The 25,196-nt window shown below is 39.0% G+C and overlaps 1 protein-coding gene across 1 annotated transcript in view; it reads right to left on the reverse strand.

The window, feature by feature from the left end:
* Positions 1-25,196, reverse strand: part of GRIN2A (glutamate receptor, ionotropic, N-methyl D-aspartate 2A) — a 182,758-nt gene that overhangs the window by 71,747 nt on the left and 85,815 nt on the right. The window contains exon 2 of the mRNA XM_010578444.1: positions 7,236-7,828. Coding sequence (XP_010576746.1) covers positions 7,236-7,828 — 593 coding nt within the window. The remainder of the gene's footprint in view (positions 1-7,235; positions 7,829-25,196) is intronic.

A 25,196-nucleotide genomic window follows, 5' to 3' on the forward strand; every position in this document is an offset into this window, starting at 1 on the left:
GTGACAACACAGGCAATGAAGAGAAACAGCAGACACTCAGGGAAATACAGGTTTCATAAAAGAAACTCTTCCCCTCCTCTCCCAAAGAAGGAATTTCCAAACTGAGGTTTTAAGTAGATGAAATGCCTCACAACCAAGGTGTCGTCTGGTGATATTTCTCTTTCCTCCAAATAGTATGAACCAACCATTTTAATAATCTAGAGAGCCAGCTTGTCTGGGCTTGGCATTCACCCAGCATCATACCTACAAAAGCAGGAGTGAATCCAAATTTTGTCTTTTCTTCTTTATCTTGTTCAGGCTCTGAACTTCCTTACTATGATTCTACTGTGAAATTTGTAAGATACTTATCAATAGAAACCCCAAGACAAATTGTTTATCATTAAGAAACAGATTTCCTAAAAACATCTATAAAATTATATCAGGAAACGCTGAATGTAGAATATATAATGTGTGGCCTGAAATACATCTAGAAATAGGTCTGAAATAGATCACTATTAAACAAGGTAGCAATGCATTTTTCAAACAGTGAAGCTTTTTTTAAATACAATTTTGTATCTTAGGCTATGTAGGATTTTTTTTTTCTAAATTCAAATCCTTTGCAGTGACGCAAAGAGCCTCTTCTTCCTCTTCGTGTGTCCTCCTCCTCCACTTCCCCCAGCCCTCGCTCTCCTGAATATAACTCTGCGACGATACCCTGCTTTGGAGCTGTATCTCCCTAGGCCTTGAGCCAGCACAGATGAATAAAATTTTGGGAACAATATGCTCAGTGACTGTGAAAAAGGAATGGCATGCCAACTACTTGTACCTCCTGCCAGCTGCTCCTTAAAGCATTAGTTGCCACTAGGTCTGGAAAAGTCACTTTGCCCCAATTCTGCCAGACAAGCGACAAAACTCTTGGGGAGCCCTTCTGAAAGGGGGGCAAAGGGGAGGGAGCAAAATTAGGGTGCCACAGATTAGTGTAACTAAACACCGGAAAGTCTGGTGAGTTAATATTATTAGCAATAACATTTCATTAAAAGCACTAATATAGTTAACATTTTGCTGCATCACCTGAGAAGCATCCCAAACTTTTCCCCGTGAAGCCTGTCTGGCTTCCCGCAAGGGGATGGTGTCTGCAGCAGCTCCGCCTCCAAGAACCTTCATTACATTTTGAATTTCAAGGCCTGCTTTCAGCCCTGAAGGCTGGCTCTGCTCAGCTCCAGAACAGAGGCCATGCTTGTTCTCCTGTTTTAAGATTTTTTGATTATCACAAAAACGGGGGAAATGTTCTAAAAGCCCCTAACGTGGTAACTGTTTGGTACTTTCTGCTTCCTAAACTGACCTAACCTGGGAGAAAATTCTGATACCGATTTTCTATAATTTCTTGAATCACTTCATCAGCAAACCAGCACCACATTGGGATCTTTTGGGTGGAGTGTTTTCCTCCACAACCCCTCTTTTGTTGCTGGTGAAGTTTGATTTTACTTTCGGAGGAACATGACAACAGTTTAATCAATTCGATTCCTGCTGAACTGATTTGATCTATATGGAAAATGCCCTCATACTACAGAAGAGGGCAATTACAGCACATGAATTAAAAGAGGTGCAAATATCTAGTTGTTACTGTTTAAGATCTGTTCATTAGCAGTGAGTTAGACTTTGTGTATCCCTGTGTACCAATCCAGTTGCTACAATACTCTACCATTGGGTCTCCTGATCAGAAAGCATCCCTACCCAAATTAATGAAGCTGAGTGGGATCCTGCCACTGACAAATTTTTTTCTTGTCTTAAATATCTTTTCTCATTCATTTTTTCATGTTGACGATAATAATTTCTTGTAATCCAGGACATCTGAAATCAGTTGTTAACATTAAATCTAGGACTGGCAGCTTGGTCCTCATTTGCAGATGCTTGCCTAAATATTCTGTCCTCCCTGGAAATATGCTGCTCCCCGCAGCCCTGGGGCCTCAGCCCCCATGAAGGCTTGCAGCTTTGTTCGTGCCTTCAGCCATTTAGGTGCATCATCCTCATTTGGATTTGTTTCCGTAGAGCAGCATTCACAGTAGCGAAGAAGAAGAAGAAGCAAATCTAGCAGCATGCAGAAGCTGAAACTTCTTCAAGCTTTAAAGTTACCAAAAAATGAATATTAAAAACATACTCAAATTAGCTGCTTTCCTCCACAACAAGTAAGCAATGTATGTGACTACTGAAACTTGGTTTACAGTCTCAAATCTTCACCCTGCACGCAGTGCACTCCTGTGAGCATGCAGTGGCTCCAGTAAAACCACAGTGGGATCACAAAATTGGAAAGACAAACAAAATACCCTGGAGAGTCTTAGGTGAAAGTCAATAACATTTGTTTTTCTGTACAGCAAGTATGCTACTAGTGAAAAAGCACTTTGCTTCATATATTATTAGTTAAATAACGATACATCCCCAATCATACAATAAAGCAAATGATACTTATTTTTCCCAAGTTTTTTGACAGAACTTAAATGAACAAATCCTCTGTAAATTGGCTGTTGATGTGTATGCAGGAAAAGATTAAACAGATTTGCTGGATTATTCATCAAACCATTGTGTCCATTTAATCCCTGATTTTGCTCAAAAGAGGAAAATTTATCTGTTGTTGCTAAAAGCTGGAATCAAAATATTAAACTTGATGAATGACTATCAGGACTAGAGAGACAATATACCCTCTGAAGAAGACACTGTCCTGTAGCCGTGCTGTAAGCGAACAGCAGCGACAAGAAAATGAACCGTGCAGTTGTCCATGGAAAGACAGCAACATTGGGTAGCACATTTCAAAATACTGTTCCTACCGAGTCCCCGACTTTTTAAAGTAGGGTGACTGAGGGCAGGACCAATTAATGCATTTGTACCTGGCCCTTTGCCCTCACATTGCTCCTGCTCCCTGGCTCGGTGATGATGAATAAAGGAAACTGGGCTTGGGAAGGGTATGAAATGACAGCCTGCCCAGAGCAGTTCGGACAGCTTTCTAGTCCTACACCTTCACTACCAAAAGTAAGATGAGCGTCTAAATCCTGCATATTATCTGGTTGTATTTGGAAACTGAATGTAACTAAATGTAAACACCATGTGGTAAATGCCTGACTACCTGTGGATAGACATGTCTTTTTGCTTTTCAGGATAATGACAACAGAGTAACAGCTTTGTCATCCCCATCCATCCCTGTACAGATCAGAGCGCTTGGAAATGTTGCTGTTGTGAAATGTATCTCCCAGGGTTATGACTTTTATACACAACATGAGTACTCTTCTAGACAAAGCAGAAGCATTTCTATTCACAAAGCAGCAGCATTTTCCATGACTGGCAAGGTTATTTTGTTTTGCTGCTTGTTTGCTTACATGTTTTCCTTTTTTGAGAGAGTGCAAGCATTTGTTCAACTCACATTGCAGTAATGAGCTGCTAATTCTATTTACCCGGCTGTCCTAGTGCCAGTATTTCACACAATAGTATTTTTCTGCCTTGGGAGAATCTGGGTCTTACAGAGATGGGAAAAGATTATCTGAATCAATACATATATATAATGCATTGAAAATGATCCCTGTATTTTATTTTAAATCCTTTATTCATAGGGAAAAACTAGTTTTCCCATGTGTATCAGAAATGAACATTGATCAAATAATTCCAAAAACTAAAGCAAACCTGATTTTTTTTCTGGGTCTAGAAAGCAAATAAAAGTATCTTAGAATTGCAGTGACAGGGGAAGGATAAATTGTGTGCTTCCAAACATATATATCTTCAAACCAATTGAATACTCAAAGGCTTTGAGAAAGAGGGAGGAGGAGCTTTCACTTCATGGCTTACTTTACATAGAATTTCTTCATAAATGGAGATGAAAATCACTTTCTAGATGTGGGAAGTTGCACATAAAGCATTACCAACCTCCATTTACAAGCAAATTAGATATTATGGCACAGCCTTAGAATACTATACTGGGTTTAAAGCTGAAATAGACTGTCTTTATAATAGATGGAGTCTAAAAATCCTGGGGTTTTGCTCCATTCTTGAGCTTGGCTTTGCTCAAGCATCACCTTACAGAGCCTATTCCCTGCTGTCCACTAAATTCTCTGCTCCTGAGCTCGCAAGCAGTGTCCCTTTGTGCAACCCTACTTCTCCAGCATTGATTTCCAGCGTGAACAGGGAGGCACAGTACAGCAGATCCCAGGTCCATAAGGTGTTTACAGTTACTTCAGCCCTTTTCATTGTGAAGGTGCTCCAAAATCCTTTGTTCAAGTTAGCTCCTTAATACATTTATCTTGTAGTTTAAAATACAAAGCAGCACTATCTGTGACCTGAAACTGTGAAAATTACATTTCAGAATAAACCCCCAATTTAGACATTGATTTGTCATATAAGGAAGTGTGCTGGTTTTGGCTGGGATAGAGTCAATTTTCTTCATAGTAGCTCGTATGGGGCTACGTTTTGGATTTGTGCTGAAAACAGTGTTGATAACACAGGGATGTTTTAGCTATTGCTGAGCAGGGCTCACACAGGGCCAAGGCCTTTTCTGCTTCTCCCCCCTCCCCACCAGCGAGGAGGCTGGGGGGGCACAAGGAGTTGGAGGGGACACAGCCGGGACAGCTGACCCCAACTGACCCAAGGGATATTCCAGACCATAGGACGTCATGCTCAGTATATAAAGCTGGGGAAGAAGAAGGAAGGGGGGGATGTTCAGGGTGATGGCGTTTGTCTTCCCAAGTCCCTGTTAGGCGTGATGGAGCCCGGCTTTCCTGGAGATGGCTGAACACCTGCCTGCCCATGGGAAGTGGGGAATGAATTGTTTTGCTTTCCTTGCATGCGTGGCTTTTGCTTTACCTATTAAACTGTCTATATCTCAACCCACGAGTTTTCTCACTTTTACCCTTCTGATTCTCTCCCCCATCCCACTGGGGGGGAGTGAGCCAGCGGCTGTGTGGGGCTTAGTTGCTGGCTGGGGTTAAACCACGGCAGGAAGAAACCTACAATTTAGTGATGAGGATAAGAAAGCACAATGAATTTACGTAATTCACCTTGGCACGGAGAGACTGGTCAACTCCCAGAGATTACTTAGCACTGCTAAATGCTTGTATACACATGCTTTTCTTGCAGATTATATGTGACAAGAATAGTCTTGGGGATTTATTACATAAGAAGGACTATTTAAAGTTTATTCATTTTAGTGTAATTCTGACATTTCTAAATTAAAAACAGACTGCTTCTTGTTCTTGTGGTGTTGGAGAAGCTCAAAGAATCTCCATTACAGAAATTATATTCTCACTTCATAGCTCAGTGTTTCGCATCGGGAAGTGACTTTATTAACCACAGTGCACTGTGTTACAACTTCTCCTATTAATAATTTCTGTGTGCATCATGCACTGCACACTGCAGAATCTCCTGGTGAAGTCTAATCTCACTGCCCTAACACTCACAAACCCTATGCTTGTAGTCATACAGATTTAATAAGAAAAAAATGATTGTTTGAAGAAAGACAACTTATGCTGAATACTGAATACCTAATTCAAGTCTACACTAGGGTATTGCCAAAACAATGGGGTAGAAGTCCTTTTCTAAACAGGTTCAAGTTTTTCTGGCCCTTCCAACTGAACCACCGTATTTTAAGCACCAACACTTCTGATGACAGAATACAATTTAACTTTCACAGAAACTGGAGTTGAAATATTAATAGTGAAGTTCTTTGTTTGTACAGAACCCACTCTTAAGGCACAGAATTTGGTTAACGGGATGCCATTAGCTTTTGCTTTTATCTGGCATTGTCAGTACATGCATTAAGAAGAACCATATGAGGATCACATACTGGGTGCGGGTAGGCCAGTCATCCCAGCGGTGCCTCCCAGCTGCTCTGCCCTGACACTAGTGTGTGCAATGGCTTTCCCAGAGCCATGCTGGACCAGAGAGCCACCCCAGTGCTGCCTCCTGTTACTCCCCAGGGGCAACTGGGGCAGCAGGAAAAGAATCGCTGATTTTCTGTAATGCCTCTGGTGAATTGGTACAATTTTAGAGGCAGAAGCTTAGAAATAGGAAAGGGGAGACCAAAAAAAAGTGGAAGTGTCTTACTGAAGGCAAGTCCTCTATGAGGAGAACTGTGCAAGTTTCTGAACTTTGGTCACACTGTTTATAAAATACGTGTATGAAATGTTAAACTCCCTTTATTTGGCAGTATTTGGCTTTTAAGAGAGCTGCTGTGCACAAAGATGCCCTTTTCATGGAAAACAATAACTGTTCCAGGACATCATATGGCAATCAACTCCTAATCTAAATATGCATGTACATCTCAAGATTAAAAATGTTCCACAATCTCCTGTAAGAAATCAGCACTGACTTTCCTTCTTGTGCCAATTCCATACTGCCTTTCTGTAGAAAGAGCTTCATCTGCAATATTTGGTCTGAACAAATTTCATAAATACTGCTTAGTAGCTTCCATAGGAGATATTGTAAAGAGCTATTAAAAATATGCAAGATTCTCTTTACTTCCTCTCACAAACCAGATAAAGAAATATATTACTGTGTGACACGTATTCATGTATTATGCAACATTTTGGGTAGAAGTAATCATAAGTTCCACATCTAAAAGGGATAATTAAAAGGAAAAAAAAAAAAAAAGGAAGCAAAGAATCCTGATTTAAACCTTGGCAGTTCCCATATGACAAACTGTTTTGAGAAAACATCCATATCAACTTGGATTAATGCAGATTAATTTTTACAGTTATTCTAGTACAGGTGACAAAAATGAAATCCTCAGAAGCAGAAGTGACAGATTTCAGTTATTAGGTGATAAAAGCTGCCTAACTAATCTAATACTTCTATAATTTCCAGGGACACCTCTTTAACACCGCAAATCTCTTGTCTTCTAAAATGTTACCAGGTTCCTGCTGATGCAAGTGATTCAGGCACAGCCTCCAGAGCATTTTGGCAATTTTACCTCATAGTTAAAGTACACAACAGCACGATTTTATTAACTCAGCTTCATACCCTCTAAGACCAATTTCTGTCATCTTCTACATCAGATCCAGAGCAGTGTTTATTCTCCACAGCACGTAACATCATTACCATGCGCACAGTTAGGAGTGCAGCAAGTCCTATTGCATGTTGGAACATCTGAAATCATTGCTTTATAAAGGGCATGATGGGATTAACAAAAACCAATATTCTCCTTTAAGAAACATAATGGCAATAGAATGGAAAATTACCAACATTATGTAGGGAAAAAAACTCAAACCAATAAGCCTTACTTGTGCAAGGTGTGAGATGGCCGGTCATTTTTCTCCAGCTGTCCATAGCAGCTAGTTTTCGCTTCAGGAATGAAGGAATATTTTTCCAGCATGGCTGATGCAGCAGTGGCAATAATCCCAAGGCCATCCCGTACCCGAGCTTCTAAACTGTAGTCCCATTCATCGTAAGATGCTGAAATGAGTCCTGAAGGAAACTCCTTGGGAGTGATTTCTGTGTTACCACTAACCAGGCTGGGAACTATCCAAAAGAAATCATAGCCAGTAAGACCCAGGGAACGAGCCTCATCCAGTATGTAGACAGCTTCATCCTTGGAACAATATAGCAGGATGACGGATGAATGAATTTTCTTCAGCTGAATTTGGGTCTTGGCATCTCCAAAGGCAGTATCAAGTATGATGACGTTCTGCATGTCCCAGCCCACAAAACTATTTTCTACTGTGGTCTTAATGACATTGATGAAGTCTCGATATCCAGGGAAGGTGGTGGTCACCAGAGAGAACACGTGCCAGTCATAATCCTGCATGATCTTCAGCATGACAATGGCTTCTTGCTGGATGGAAGCCCCAAATTGGAAGAACGTGGACATCACATCCTAGAATACCAAACACAGTGACAGATTACTAATTTTGTACAAGTCTGAAGAGAATAGAATCTCTAATTATTTCTTTGGTCCACCATGGCTACCAAACTTCAATTGCATTCAGATAACTTTCTGTGCCTTATCGTATTCTTATCATTAATAAGCAAGCAATAAGTAAGATTGTAAGTACCACAGCTAGTTAAAATATTTGCCAAAACATGACAAGCAGATATTTATGTAGGAAATTTCTGATGCTTGATGACTTGAAGACAACAGCTCAAATCAGTACTTACTGAGGAAGGTCCCCAGAGACAACCACCCACTATTAAACAACTCATCTCCAGCAGGTAGCTTTCAATTCATCAACTTATTAGGAATGAGACCCAATAAATTCATACCAACTTTTAGTTACAATGGAAATAAATTGCAATGCACATGCTGTATATACATGAAGACGTTCTGTACTTCCAGACCTAATGTCTGAGGGATACGTCCTTTCCACAGGTTCACTGGACTTGGTGGAAGCTGTCAAACTCTGCAGAAGTAGATTTGTCATCCCCAGGTACTGAGTTCACTACTGTTTGTGGGCTCACTACTGATCATGCTCCATTCACAGCACACGGCCCATTGATGCCTGAGGTAGAATTAACGGGATGGGACTCCAGGGATAACCGGCAAGCTGCCAGTGTCCTCATTAGTAGACTTAAATGGAAGTAAATTCAAACAATGGCCTCATGGTCTGTAACTGGTAGCTGGATTGCCTGAGACAGCTGTGCTGTCAGTTTGCTAGGAGACTTATTTCTAATATTTGTCTTAGGCTTTTACAGTATTCACAGCATTTTATACAGCATAAGGGCAGGTGCCTCTTATTTTAATAACATCTGTCAGAAATAGGCAACACAATAATATATTTTATTGGCACTACCTTTATGAATAGGCTGCCCAGGGAAGTGGTTGAGTCACCATCCCTGGAGGTATTCAAAAAGCGAGTAGACAAGGTACTCCAGAACATGGTTTAGTGGGCATGGATGATGGTTGGACTCGATGATCTTGAAGGTCTTTTCCAATCTAAATGATTCTATGAACATTTTAATTGGTCTATTATTACCAAGATGCTGCAAGGTCTAAATTTATTTTTTAATTTTACATTCTAGATTTATATACATCACAATTATTAGAGTACTAAAACTATACACAGGAAGCTGTATAACTCTTTATTTTCATTTTACTTCAGTATACATTCCTGACCGGTAGTGGCAACTTATGTGCATCGTTTTCAGATACAGAAAGCATGAACTCCTGCTGAAATAAAAGCTTATGATTTCAAAATAAGATATTAACCATTGAAGATTTCTTATGCAGCCTTTACAGGAAAGATACACATAGTGCTTTTAATCTGAAGAGTTTTATGAACGTGGTTGTGAACTGCTATCCTATTTTACACTTGCAGGGAACAGAAACAGATTAATTGACTTAGGTTTCATGGCAAGGTGGTGTTAAACATACAACTATTAGTGAGAACAGTACCTCAGCTCTACAAGTTCTGTATTTTATCTATGGAAATCTATTTAGAGCAAACTGAGTGTCTATATTTTTTTTAATAAAAGATAAGGAGTGTTATTACTTTCCAAGTGTTAAGAACCTGACACCAGGATTTTATACAGCTTGACAGCAATAAAAGTCTTACAGCTTGTCTCAGACCATGAAGACTGATATTGAAGGTACAAAATACACACTACTGGTGCTAATGAAGTCATCTGCCATGGCTTCTTTGGTACCTCAAAAACAGCATTCTGAATGCCAGTGCCAGATTTCCAGTGTTTTGGGGTTACAGATGTTATAAAACATATTTGGGAGAAGAATTGAATTAGGAAGGTTTGATCGCTGAATGCTTCTAGGAGCTATTTCCTGGTGACCTGCACTGTATACATAAAAATAAACAAACAAGCCTTTCATCTGGGGACACTTGCAGCTAAAGAAACCCAGCACACAGAAAATCTGCTCAATGTCAGCATTTAATGGTTTAGTTACTGATTTATTATTACAAGCTAAATTGGATATCTAGAGACAATGCCATGAATCCAAGTTTGCTGTAGCTTCCTAACTGAACATAAAGAAATATTGTAACGCAAAGTCAATCACCTCAGTTTTCTTCTCCAGCACTTATCTTATCCCAGTTTTTACTTGTGATTATGCTAAATCGCAGTAAAAATAAGTAAAATAATTTACAGTAAATTAAATAGATTATTTCCATCATATTCTTTCACTCTACCCCATTTCTATATATGGTTTAGGGCTACTAATGTAGTGGAGTAATTCTTTCAAACAGTACATACACCTTGGTCCTTCATAGATCACAAGAAACTTCTCCAATAAGGCAACTGAGGATGAAGTCTTTGAGGGCAAAAAACAATGCACATGGACATTTCCAGGTGTGACCTTTCTAACTAGTAAATACAGATTTTTAACCAAGAGCAGTCCTTGTCATCTTCCCTGGCAATGAACAACGCTCTTGTGCAAAATGGCCTGTGTCACCATTACAGGAGTCTGACAACACAAGGTATGTACTAAAAGTAAATACTTTCCCTTTGTAAACACTTTGTTAGAAAAATAGTTTATGAAAGGAGTTTTGATTAAACGTTTTTTGTAAAGTTCACAGTCATATTACATGAACTCTTTTCACACAATTGTGAATGTGAACTTCAGTCAAAATCAGGCAATTAATATCAATTTGTGATCAGAATACTGAAAAAATTGTAATTGTATGGTGAAAACAAGTTTGAGTTCAGGAAAAGTGGAGATACAAATATCACAAATGAGATTCTCATCTGAAGAAATTCCATCTAGCTCCACTGACTTCATGTGATGGTTTTATAGAGCTGAAGATCTGACTGTATGTGTTTACAATGAATTTGAAACAGATGGAAGATTACAAGCAAATTGCAGCCTTAGGAACTTCAGCAGATATTTAAATGCCTATGAGGACAATATTCAAGGACATATTATCCATTAAGTTTAGGGGGCAGCAGGGGGAGGGGGAGTGGAGTTTGGTGAAGAAACAGCAAATAAATAAATAAAACTATAAGGGATTCATTCTTCCTGAAAAGCATTATTATTCCTCTGCTTTATACAGACTTAGTATTTTGTTACACATACAGAATTTAAGTTCTACTTTTCTAAATTCAAAAGCAAACTAAAGTGTTGTTTGTAAAAAACAAAAATTATTCCATTATTTTAATTCAAATGTCATCCTATCATCTACCAAAACATCCATCTAAGTCATTGCTGAAGTAGGAATACAGATGTAATATCAGAGGTTCTTTAAATGCACATCAGAAATACATTCTTTTTCTTTCCTCAGTGGCCCCATCTATTGAGATTATTGGTGGAGGATGCAGGGAAGCTGTACCACTTATCCAGTACAAGAAACTTTTATACAAAGGAATTCCACAGATAAATCTCAAAGCATGAAAATCCCAAGATGTTACACTGATATGAGCAAAAATTTAGTTAGAAGTAGTTGTGGAAATAATTAAGTAATGCTTTATTTGATTTTTCTGTTCTAGCTTCTTAGCTGGATTCTACCACAGCCAAGTAAACAAAAAACAGCAATGAAAAGAGAAGGAAAAGAACAAATGGAAACTTTCCGTTTCTTTCTGTCTTGCACATGAACATACAGTTTATAGCAAAACATCTCCCCATATGTTTCACACCAGAAGGAAGTAATCCTTAAATTGCTTCTTGCTTAGCATTATTCTTGAATTTTGTACACAATATAAAATTCTGTCATTACAGGAGAAGGGCACTTCAGTGTTCCCATGCTTGTGCACAAAACAGCTTTCTGGTGCTGTCATTTCATAGATTAATATATTAGAGTAAGTTGCTTTCTAATTAGCGTATCGAGTCTATAAATCTGTCACTGTTGTCAGAACTGCACATTTCACTTCCCCAATTCCAACAATTAAAGGCATATTTCTTTCGAATCCTCATCCTCAGCTATTTTTATGACATCTTAGTTTCCTAGCTCCAGCTTTTCCGTGAGATCAGCAGGGCATATTCACAGCTGCTGTAACAGCTGAGGTAAGCCCTGACAGTAGTTTATGCCTACTAGGGAAAAAACTGCAATAGTTGGTTAGTTAGGGAAAGAAACATTTGTTATCTAAAATAGCGTACCTTTTGTTAAATGAAAATGAAATGCTAAACCAGAACAAAATAGGGGTCAACATAAGACCAAATTGATTTTCCACTTGGCAGACTTGTTGAGGACAGTTGTTTCGCTGGTAAGACAATGTTATGGCAGGAAGCAAAAAACAATATGAAACATGGTTTAAAAAGCAATCCAGAGGCTGATTTTATTCAGCTAGAAACAAGATTATTATGACAGGACTGCAAGTAGGACTTTATAGTTATCTTAATTACTTCATTCTTACTCACTCTCCGTCTTCCACAGAGATCCAGCAAAAATTATTTTTCTCCTATTTTATACCACTGTAACTTAGATATTCCATTTTTATAACAGAATTAAGGCATGTAGTGCTGGGTCTACATATACAGTGCAAGCTGTTTCCTGTTTAATGACTTATAGCAGTTATTTGGCATTTTTATGAAGACTGGAAAAACTGAAAGACAGATTAGTCATGAATTTAAGATCAATAATTTAGCATCACATCAAAAAATATACAGAAGGAAATTATTTGTACCCACCGCAAACGTAGGTAAATATGTGTCTTGCAGTGTGTTAACTTGGTACCATTTTTCTTGGATTACTTGAAATGATGTACTGATCCACTGGTAAACATGAAGTGAACCGTGTTTATCTGTTATGAATATCTAGGTTTCAGCCATGGGGTCTTCCTTTGTGGTACTATACAGACCCATGCAAAACTTTCAGTAAATGCAAACACTGACGTGGAGGAGCTGGAAGGAAAACCTTTCCTCCCAAGATACCCTGCACATTTCTAAACTCTTAAGTTATTAAATTCCTGCCTCTATTCATTAACAGTATAGAACATGCAATTCCCAACACAAACATCTCACGGAGGCGCCCAGGGAGAAGACTCTGCCATTATCACCATGGGAGCAATTTGGGGGAAATTATACAAAATTATGTACTTTCAGGCAGAGCAGAGCAACATGTGAGGGTGGAAATAATTTACTAATTATTACAAACAGCAGAAAAGCCTTGCCTCCCAAAGACCTGCCACCTCTTTGGCCTCATACATGGCAAAAACATGCATGACCCCCACCCACAGGTTTCTCTGCTGATACCAACGTCTCCTCTGGGAGCTGCACTCCAGCCCTCCCACATGGACCACGGAGCTGCCCGGGCCCCAGGCATCCCCCACCAACCACCATCGCCCCGCGTGGGACTCCCCAGCTGCCATCGCCCCGAGACAAGCTCAGCTGCAGCGAGGCCCATGCCCAGCCCCAGCGGACACGGACTTGCTCCTTGCATTCGCCCTGGAGCTGCCTCATCCCCCTGTTCTTGTCCAGCAATGCCTGGCTCCCCCATGCCAGCCCTTCCGAGGCATGGGCTGAGCTGACCAGGAGGGAGGGAGCAGCAAGGCGGAGGGTCTGTACATGGGGGCACATGGGCTCCTGCAGCCCCCACGCAATAGATTTTAAGTTCTCCACATCTGCGCACCTAGACCTGTGAATGTGTCTCACCATTTGTCACTGAGAAGACTAAGGCCTTCTAGCAGAGCTAGAAAAGGGATGGAAATTTTCTTACTCTGTAATTTCACTGGTGCAAATGCAGAGCCACAAAATGTATAAAGGTCAACAAAAAGGACGAACCGAGGCCTTACTTTTTATTTTAAAAGTTTGCTCTGGGAGAGGAACGCTCAAGTTAGAAAAGGGCAGTAGCAAGCAAGGGAGTACGTTATGGCTTTCCAACATCTGACATGTCCCCTTTTATTATTTCAAGGAATAAATATCAGAGAAACAGGATTTTGAAAGGTTAGCGCCAGCTTAATCAAGCATGTTCTTTCCCATTTCCAGAGGGAACCTGCAGGGATTCATTTTGCAGAGGCTTCTGTAGTTTCAGGTCATGGTTTTATCCTGAGAATTTTGCTAGATAACAGAGAGGCTTTGGTTTTGTTTTTTTCTTTAATATATCCATTTGATTTTATACTACCTGCTTGGCTTATCTGGGCCTGCAACAAGAGCTGAAGTCACTATTTTTTCTATACCAGAATAGCAAATAAACAAATACAATGGAGCGAGAATAGGATTTCTACAGATCATTGCAGAGTCCACTGATTTTTGATCGTTTACATTCTTCAAATAATACAGTGTCATGTCTAATGAATTCAAGTAACTCAACATGCCCTTACAGTGAAACAACTCAACTTAATTATGGAAGAAGACCAGTTTTGCACAGAGCTCATGAACTATTCCCTGGGCTGGAGCACACCGTGTGGGTTTTCAACAAATCCAGGATTTCTTTCATGGATTGTCCAAATGTTGGAAATTGTGGTGTCTCAGTCTGAGCTCCTGTTCAACCAGGACAAGCAAGTGAAAAATGCTTTAAAAGGCTGAAATGACATCAAGATGCCTGTGACCAAACTTGATAAAATCCTGAGAAGATTCATGTGAATCAGCAGGGATTTTTGTGTGGTCATTTGATGAAAGGTTTATTCACAAGATGCCTCCTTTCTAGATAAATTTCAACTTCCATAGTTACAGAAATGTCTTACAGCATGAATACTTCAATGAGGAAGGGAAAAACTGTGGTTCTACAAAAAGACAGTGTGGAGCTGGGTGTACCATAGCTGTTTGGATGAGTAACGGCTATTATACAGCTTTGGGGGTGAAAGAGAATCCCAACATGTAAGGAGTACTGATGCCTGCAAGGAAGATAAGGGAGAATAAAGAGTATTTTCAGGCAAATTGTATTTGCTTTGTATGTTAAAATATTTCTTGAATATAAATCAGTCACTCTAACCCATAGAGGATCATGTGGTGCTGTACATCAGTGTAAAGCATTAGCATTATCCTAAAATATTTTTCCTTTATGCAGAAGATAAGATCTGTACAAAAGTTTCTCATTTCCTATAAGTATTTCACCATGAAAACAAATATTGAAAAAAAGTGTGTGACCTAATATATCAATTAGTTAGCAAGGACAGATTTTATGCCATAGATTATAGCTAAGTATCATTTCTCTTATGCCCCTTACCATGACTGCAGATAAATGTTTTGCCATTTTTTAAATTTTGGTGTTGGATTTTCTCATGGTTTGTACAAGCAGCGTCCTTCTGCTTTATTCATGCAATTAGTCAGCACTAAACTGATGCAAGTAAATAGTTTCTTAAAGAGCCCCAAAAGACCTCATTTTCCATGGGAAAATGACTTTAAATTAGCCATGCAGCACATCTTTCACCTCAAAGAACACCTGGAGACCTCTTGAGTCTGTACTTTCAGTGAAAACTCTTCAAACAATTGTTATGAATAATGGGAGAGCAATCAGGAAAGTTAATGACTTTTCAAAGACAGAGAGGGCAATTGCTGTGAAGTTACTCCAACAATACTGGTGAAAGTAACTGGCTTTCTGCTGTATGGAAAAATTCATCTGGCAACAATTCACATTTGATACATCACAATGAATTTGTGGTGATAGCGTTAAAAGAAAATGGGGTCCTGTTCCTGTTCTGCCCACAGCAATGTAAGAAAGTTTAGAACAAGCTGATGATGACCTGTTCTTTACAGGTTACCTACCTGGATGAGAAAAATAAACAATGAAATGATGCTATAAAATGCAGTAGAAAGAAACCTGAACCATGATTTTACTGCAAAACTTTCAAAATGTACTTGTTGGAAGGAGAAAAGCCTAGACTTATTTTCAGAGACAAAAAAAATTCATTTTTCAGAATCATAGAAAGCTTTTCACCAGGTAACAGAAATAAAAAGCATTAAGAGTGCATCAGCGAGCTTGTAAATTAGTCCCATGAAAGGTCAAGACTCAGGAAATCCAGCAGGGATAGACACAGATGTCCAAGGAAAGGAAAGGTCTGGATAACTTGCCTCCCCTAGTACTGCTATTTCACTGTAACTCACATAATTTACCGCTAGAAATAAAATACCACAGAGATATAGGACAGATGAAGGATACCAGCCAAATGAGCCAGATAGGTTTCTGGAAAATAAATAAAAATCTTGGCATACAGACTATCCATCCCCACTATCTCGCTCTCTTATAGAATCATAGAATCATTTAGGTTGGAAAAGACCTTCAAGATCATCGAGTCCAACCATCAACCATGCCCACTAAACTATGTCCTGAAGTACCCCATCTACTCGCTTTTTTAATACCTCCAGGGACTGTGACTCAACCACTTCCCTGGGCAGCCTGTTCCAATGTCTGACAACCCTCTCAGTAAAACAATTTTTCCTAATATCTAACCTAAATCTCCCTTGCCTCAACTTGAGGCCATTTCCTCTTGTCCTATCACCAACCACCTGATGGAAGAGACCAACCCCCACCTCACTACAACCCCCTTTCAGGTAGTTGAGGAGAGCGATAAGGTCTCCCCTCAGCCTCCTTTTCTTCAGGCTAAACAGTCCCAGTTCCCTCAGCCGCTCCTCATAAGACTTGTGCTTCAGGCCCCTCACCAACTTGGTTGCCCTTCTCTGGACACGCTCCAGCACCTCAATGTCTTTCTTGTAGCGAGGGACCCAAAACCGAACACAGTACTCAAGGTGCGGCCTCACCAGTGCCAAGTACAGAGGGACGATCACCTCCCTGCTCCTGCCGGCCACACTATTTCTGACACAGGCCAGGATGCCGTTGGCCTTCTCGGCCACCTGGACACACCGCTGGCTCATATTCAGCCGGCTGCCAACCAGCACCCCCAGGTCTTTCTCTTCTGGGCAGCTTTCCAGCCACTCTTCCCCAAGCCTGTAGTGCTGCATGGGGTTGTTGTGACCAAAGTGCAGGACCTGGCACTTGACCTTGTTGAACCTCATACAATTGGCCTCGGCCCACTGATCCAGCCTGTCCAGATCCCTCTGTAGAGCCTCCCTACCCTCAAGCAGATCAACCCTCCCTCCCAACTTGGTGCCGTCTGTAAACTTGCTGAGGGTGCACTCAATCCCCTCATCCAGATCATCGATAAAGATATTAAACAGAACAAAGCCCAACACCGAGCCCTGGGGAACACCACTTGTGGCCGGCCGCCAACTGGATTTCACCCTATTCACCACAACCCTCTGGGCTTGTCCATCCAGCCAGTTTTTCACCCAGAGAAGAGTGCACTTATCCAAGCCATGAGACGCTAGTTTCTCAAGGAGTATGCCATGAGAGAGTGTAAAAGGCCTTGCTGAAGTCAAGGAAGATAACATCCACAGCCTTTATATTCACACTAGGGCATTATTTACCAATGTTCACATTGTTTCATATCAGTATTGAGACACTATGTATTTTACTACCAAAACAACATGCTGGGCTGTGTGGAATTTCTCACCATCCTCAGGTTTCAGTCTGCAACTATAGAGAATTATCTATCAAATCAATTAGTTCATTTACTTTGAACTACATCTGCTCCCATAAGGCCATCAGACATGAGCTGCTTTTGATTCATGGGCAATTTGGGGAACTTTAATGGATATAAAATCAAAGCATTTAGGTTACAGTGAGTTATATTATTTCTTGGACCAGACAGCTACTTCTAATTATAAGTCTTGAAAACAACCCTACTGTTAATGGCCATGCGTGCTGAAAACAACCTTATATATGGGGTTTAACTGTCTGGTTTCAAAATCAGTCCCTGATAGCCAGGTTTTGGTACAGGCAGATAGATCTCTGACACAAAGGAAGATTCTAAAATTTCCAAGGAACTCCAGAAAGAGAAACAAATGAAAAAGCAGCATTTTATCTTCCTCTTTCAATAAAAAGTGAAACTTGCAATCTGTATTTTTTAAATTTTCAGCAAATAAAATTTCATTCTAATAGTTTTGTCTTACACATTTTACTGCCCCAAAGGGTTATATCATTAGTTTTTAAAAAGCACAATGGCCACATTTTGTCTGATTAACAGCTTTTTACAGCATCAGCCTAATTCTTCTTTTTTTTTTCAAAATCAGTTACCTGAATCGATTTGCTCTACCCCAGCCATAAGGTACCTGCTAAATTAAAATATGTAGATTTGGTGACATTTTTTCAGTTTAATGGTAATTTTTTAGCTAAGCAAAATTTCATGTGTTTACATTACTATTGCTGTGGAATCAAAAAAAATTAAGTTGTTTGAATAGCTTACGGAAATTTTCAAGAATCAATGCTATGCAATAACTCATCCCTGGGACAAATTTTCATTCCAGCTATTTGGTATCTAACACACTAACCACTTCACTTAAGCATAAGATGACATCACAGAGTAATTTAGATATATATCATATACACCCAACCTATATGAAAAGTTGTTCAGAACAAGGATTTAGAGTGGTTGAGGACAAGTATGATTCTCTGTTCAAATTTTCTATCTTACCTAGTACAAGTATTGCACAAGAAAATCCTGCAACAACAAACTGCTTACAGCTCATGCATCAGCAAAATCTGCGAAAGGATTTTCATACCGTTTTTGCCATTAGGAGCTTTAAAACCAGCACCATCCAAATTTATTAATCCTGTAAACAGAATCAAAACTTTACTTACCCACAATAACTTCTAAATATGCTATGGCCAAGAATCCAGCATTAAATCCAGAATCAGTAACAATTTACCATTTAATGGCAGCCGAATCAAGCCAAATAGGGTGATTATTTATAGCATGTATTGCATGTGTGCATAAATGTCATACTCTATCTAGAAAGATATGCATAATTAAATATCAATAAAAATGCCTTAAGACATAATCTCCTTATCTGAAAACATTTGGTCTCAATTGAATGCTAAAATACTTCTCACTTGTGTTGATGATGATAAGCCAGAAAACCATTAACTAAGTAATTTCCATACATCTACACTTAACAAGTAAAAAAGAAGGCAACAAACAACCTCCCCCTCCACCCCCTTTCACCAAATGGTGAGTATAAAATATTAAATAAATAAAAGAAATATAAAGCCAACTCAATTTTTTACTGTGTGCTTGTAACTGTGTGCTTTTTCCTCTATGAGCCAGGACTCTCGGACTAGCCACCTCTCTGTACCCAGTCTGCTTGAGCGGCATTGGTCTGAAGAGAGAAATCCAACAGCAAGAGGCTAAGCTGGGGAGGACAAACAGATAGACAGATAGGAAGGAAATTTTTAAGAGGAAGGCTAAACAGACTTCAAGGAGCCATTCAGAGCAGCTTTCCATGGCAACAGACATTCATGGGATATATTCAAGTAGCAGAGGAAGATGATGGTAAGACAAGAGATTCAAGATTGATCTCTTCAAGAAGATATATGCATTTTGGTTCCCCAGGTAGTTTGGGTGCTAAACAAGAAGAGATGCAAACCTAACTCCCCTGCCTTTGGAAGGCAAAGTCACAAAAACATCATAACTTATCCAAAGCATGCATGCTGCTTTCAAATTCTTCCAGAAGGAAGTGTTTCAAAATACTCAGTATGCTCCTCTGCTCTTATGTACAATCAGCAGATCTGAAGAAGAGAGGGTATTCAAGGGAAATACCATTTATGCTTATCCTTTATATTCTCCTCTTTAGGCATCATCTTTGGCCTCTGGGCAAAGCTACAGCTGCTCTTCTGTTATGCTAATAGAAATTACATGCTTTCTCAAAGTGAGTGATCAGCCCATCAGTCTAGAAATGAATATCCCTTTCCATTGTACATTGAATAGCAGCAGGTCAGAAGCAAATTCAGTTACAAAATTTCTGATATGTATGATCTATATCAGCACTTACATATCAACCTAGCCTAAGACGAGAGGGTGGCTAACAGCGTATCTTAGAATAAATCCCACTGATAAGAACATAGCCCAAAGTACACCAACAATGGATGATATTTCACTGGTATTCATTGCAGAGCCTTTGAATAATCGTAGCTGAAATCACAAAACAAGCCAGATTTGTGTTAAAGTAGTTGCAAAGTCTCCAGTACTCAGAGCTACTGCATCCATAGGAGAAGGAACATAGGCAGAATGTGGAATGAGGAAGAGTGTGGAATTCAGCCACAGGCAGATAGAACAGTTTTGCAATATCAACGTGCTAACCAGGTAAGGACATAAGCATTTAACGTTGCATTCTGTGATGGATGGTAAGTAAAGTAATATAACAGAGATATGCAGACAAAAAACTCTGTTGCACCTACTTTTTCTGACTCTACCCACACTGTTCCACACCTTTGACTTAAATCTACATTTTCTTTTTGGCATTCTGTTTAAGGATGCATCAACTTATTTAGTTGCAAGAATATCACCCATCAAGAGATTTGCCAAGCATTATTCCCATGAGCAAATAAAATTCTGGGCAGAAAAGCTTTACCAAAATATATTTAAATTACTGAGATTTTTATACGGCCAGTAAAACTATTTCTTCTATGAAATAGCTTAGCTCAAGTTACTTTTCCTTAGTTAAGTAGAGGCAAAATATCTTTAAGCATGGTTCTGATTTACTGTAGATATCAGAGGGAAAACATAACTTCAAGAATATTCAAGTAAATATTCAAAATGTTAAGTTCAGGTCCTTATAAGGCATAGTAATTCTTTCTAGAAATTCTTACAGATTTGACAGTCATACTAGATTCAGTAAATACTGCACTGCTATAGCAAATTGAGTATCTCATTTCCAGCTATAAAAAAACATGTTTGTACAATGTTCAGTACAGTGTGAAGAGGACTGAAGCCATCTTTCTTAACCTGCACAATATCTTTGTACTTTGAGGAGAGAGACATAATAACCCTTGTACTGAATACAAATAAGTAACAAAACATATTATTTGGGTTGATGTGTTTAATGCCAGAAATTTTTATTAGTTGCATTTGACAACACTAAGCATATAGCTATTTCCTAGATAGGTACAACACCACACAAATCAATGACTTCTATAGATTCCTATGAAAATAGAAAAAAAATTTCAGAGTTTTTCTAACCTAGGTAGGAAACATGAAAGATTTTTAAATACTTTCAGTATAGACTACAACAGTTAATAGATTTCTTCAGGTATCCATAATGCAAGTAAATGGTAAGTACCTTCACATCTAAATTCAATGGGAGCTCAGGGTGCTCAGCAGCCTCCAAATGTGGGTATGCTCATGCAGAAAGGAGCATCTGCACAGATGTGAGAGTTCAGCCATGCCCATTTTATTTATGTTTCTACATGTGTCCTCAGAAAAGTGTTTAAGTAGTTAACTGAAATAGATTGTCTACCAATACAAAGTGGGGGTACTCACTTATTTTCATTAATGGAACTGTGCAAAGGGATTTAGATGCCAATCCTTTGGCTTCCTTTGAAAAAAAAGCCTTTTGTGTAGGACGGCTAACAAACAAAACACCTGTTCTTACAAGTTGTTAAGTGCCTTCAGTTCCACACATAAAAGATGAGCGCTCATTACATTTCAGGGACCTTATGTAACAAAGCTTGTTAAGAAAGTTGCAATTGCAGTTTAGATTTCAGTGTAATAGGCACAAGGGATTGTTCTTTGCCTTAAACTAGTGTATCTTGATTTGTCTCCATTTGTGTCCCCTAGTGACATACCCTAGAACAGCAATTTTAAGTTTACAGACCACAAGATTGCTCTTCTTTTGCAGGTCCTTTAGAAATAACCCATGGACCTTCTGGTGTCCAAAATCCAGTCTGAAAAACACTGAGACTTGAAAGCAGCATCCTAGCCATTTCAATCTGATACTTCTATTCGTAGCAGGTGTAAAATTTCACTATGATTAAACATCTTATTAAAATAAGCATTTTAGGATTGATCCTCAAACTTGCCATGGCTTGCTGTGACATGATGTACTACCAAAAAGGAAAAGAAAAAAGCCGTGACCTGATTCTTTGCAATATACTCCACCAAAACACCTGGAATGTGGGTGAAATGTGGAAGAACAGAGGAAGCACAGCTCTCACTAGGCAGTTCTGGCACTCCTTTCCATGAATCATAATTCTCTATAGAAAAGCAATGCAACTTTGAGTTTGCCAGATATTTCATGTTATATTAACAGATAATTAACAGAAGATTAATAATTAAGCTGAACCACACACATCTCTCCCTTTGGTGCAAGGAAGACAGATGTGGAGCAAGCAGGGATTGTCCTGTGTTCAGGAGCAGATACAGCTCATTTTAGGGAGAAAGGTGTTGATTTTTCAAATCCCTACTAATTAAGGCAGTCTTCCTGCACAGTATGTATTGAAAATTGGGAAAGAAAAAATGAGATGTAAAGACTATGCCATATTGCTTGACATGCTCCATTCCATAGCAAGTAGAATTGCTCCCCCACATGAAGCTCTTCAGGAGATGATACCTGGGTATAGGGAAATTCACATGAGATCCGTGATTATTCTCAGTGCACAGACATTTGTTGCTACAATTGCAAGTCTGTCAGTGCATTAGAAATCTCAGAGAAATAAGCAGAAACAAGCTTATGCAGAGAAAAGCTCCATTCTGATCCTCCCTGATTTCTGTGGGAGTAAACTCAGTTGCTGAAGGTCAGGACAGGAGCAGGTACTAAGAACAAAAGTGTCACTATAAAACATGCAAAGAACAAATGGCCATGTTTGTATTACCAAACACATACTGCAGGGAATGGATCAACGTCCCGCAACGTGCATCTTTTTTTCTCTACTTAGCTTTCCTTGCACAGGGCAGCCTGGCAGAGACTTCGAAACCTCTGGCAAGCTATTCAGAATCACTGAGCTACTGCAAAGGACCTTGGATAACTGGAGTGGAGGAGAAGAGCAAAATCCCATCCATTCAAAAGTGAGCAGTTCCTCAGCATAAACCTGGACAAGAAGGGTAGATGTTAGGAAGCACAAGAGAGGAGTTGGGTGTGCAAGTACCTACTGACCCACGGGCTGAGCTTCCTGCTCCCGACAGACACCTTGCTAGGCATCCCACACGTAAAAATTTCATCTACCACACTGCCTTTGAAAGCCATTTCTGGTGACAGCACAGCTATTTCCAACACATCCTACACCAGTTCTGCTGTCCAGAGCTGACACAGAGCCAGAGACAAATGTTCAGCATGTTGGAGACACCAGTAGAAATAGAGGAATAGTGCAAAACACATCAACGCCCTCATGGGTAGCAGCAGATAGTTTCTTTCACTATTTGTGGGTCATGTACTATTAATAAATATTTGAACAACCACTGGTTCTTGATAAAAACATTAAGTATGAAAGTTTTACCCAATTTTAAACAAAACACCTTCATTTGAAAACACATACACGAAATCCTCTGTCACTTGAATCCATACTCTTTCAGAAAATATAAGAAAAGCATAGAGCAGAAGTAATACAATGTGACAGGTGACTGACACAAATCACAAGCAGTTAAGGAATTCCATTTGCAAAAGCCCATTTTCTTAGTATTTGTTTAATAACAAGGATGATTAAGGATAACATGATATTAAATAAAATCAGTGAGGGCCAGTGAAAGTTTAACTCACTAAATTACAGCAGTAATTACTCATTATTCTTAATAATGTAGCTTAGCCAGCAACAATCTGTCACTTCAGACTGTATGTGCACAATGACCATATCATAAAAAGGCATTTTCACAAAAGCTGCAATTCAACAGCTATCAATTTTCAAAGAGATGTTTCCTTTGTAATAAGGAATACAGCCTTAGAATAAGCAAGTATAATGCATTTCCTTGTAACTCTTCCCTCCTAGAAGATTTATTTATCCCCAGTGATAGCTAGCACGATATTTGGCACTAGTCATGTTACAATGCCACACCTCATGAAATGTCTTGAAACCATCCATACAGAAATAGTTTCTAGTCTCCTCTTTCAAGTGACCATCAGTTTGGTCCAAAGGTGGTTTTACTACTACATATGGATGATAATGTGTTCCTAGACATACCCTTAATACAGGATATAACTTTACAATACAGGAATATACCTTTACTCATTTTATCTCAGTGTATCAAATGATAACACATCATCTGATTGCGGAATAAAAATTAAAGCTCAAAAAATTGTATTTTCTATTGTAGTCTGATAAAAAATTCAAACCTGTAAAATATACTATGTATAGAGTTATGTACACTGAAAGACTTCTGCACAGAGTGCTTCATCCTTCTCCAGGAGATTAAGCAGCACATTTTCCTTTGATTTTTTTTTTTTCTCAACCAACCTCATAAAGGATTTAAATTTATTATTATACAGTCACTCCATAAAAACAAGACACACTAATGTTTTCTTGCTTACTATGAAAATATGAAACAGCTTGTGGTGATCAGTTAAAACATTCCATTTGTTTTTTCTATGAAAAATTGTTTTTCTTACAACTTCACCTAAACCCCCAAGAAAGAACAGATTTTATGGAGTAATCATGAGCAAAATTCAACAGAAAGCACAGAATTAAGTATAAATAAAAATAACATCACTAAAATAATATATAGATGTTTGGTGCTATGGCAGAAATAAGCATATATGGGAAAGTATTGTCTGCTCATAAGGAAGGACTCAAATTATTACTTGAAAATGAGACTACTAAATGAGACCTCAGCTAAGCAATGATATTTGTACATACCTCAGTGCATTTGGAAATTAAATGGATGCAAAAGGGATATTCTCATCAACTCATTCATATAAATTGGTATACAATGAGCAGAAGAATTTGAGATGACAATGCTAAAAAGGATTTTAGTTTCTTCAGCAAACAAGCAGAAGAGATACAAATGGGGTCTGATTGCTAACACCACTATCTGGGAAGACTTTGTCATCTCTTCAGTTTCTTTCAGAGACCTAGTTAAATGCACACAGGTACATTATGAAGCCCACAGCTAGGTGCTTGTACCTACTGATGAATATGAGGTAATTTCCCAATTTCCCGAACTATTTAAACATTTTCACAGTTTCTTAACCTCTTTAACACCAACCTCTTCCTACCCCCACCAAGCAGCAACTGAAGAATGTGTTTATATGAAAACAGAAGCACCTTTATTTTCTGCAAGGCTTAGGACAAATTCCTGCCCAATTCAGAAAGGTGGGGCCCATGCACTTAAACTCTTCAGGATCTCCAAGCGACTCAGGGTATTTGATGACTAAGAGAAGCGTAAGTTTAGTTAGCGAGTTAGCGAATGTGATTCAGTTGGCTATATAGTCATAAACCAGTTTCATTTTTTCCCTTCACCACACAAATCAGAGAAGCCAACCACTTTTATGCTCATCACATGGTTTTCAGAGCCCTGTCTCTACACAGAGACTAGTATGTGGTCCCATACTCACCAAGAGCTTAATGCGCTTTTTTTTAAAGGGTGTGTTGACCAATTTCTGTGTA

Source organism: Haliaeetus leucocephalus, unplaced genomic scaffold, assembly GCF_000737465.1.
Source record: "Haliaeetus leucocephalus isolate CR32 unplaced genomic scaffold, Haliaeetus_leucocephalus-4.0 Scaffold636, whole genome shotgun sequence".
NCBI lineage: Eukaryota > Metazoa > Chordata > Aves > Accipitriformes > Accipitridae > Haliaeetus > Haliaeetus leucocephalus.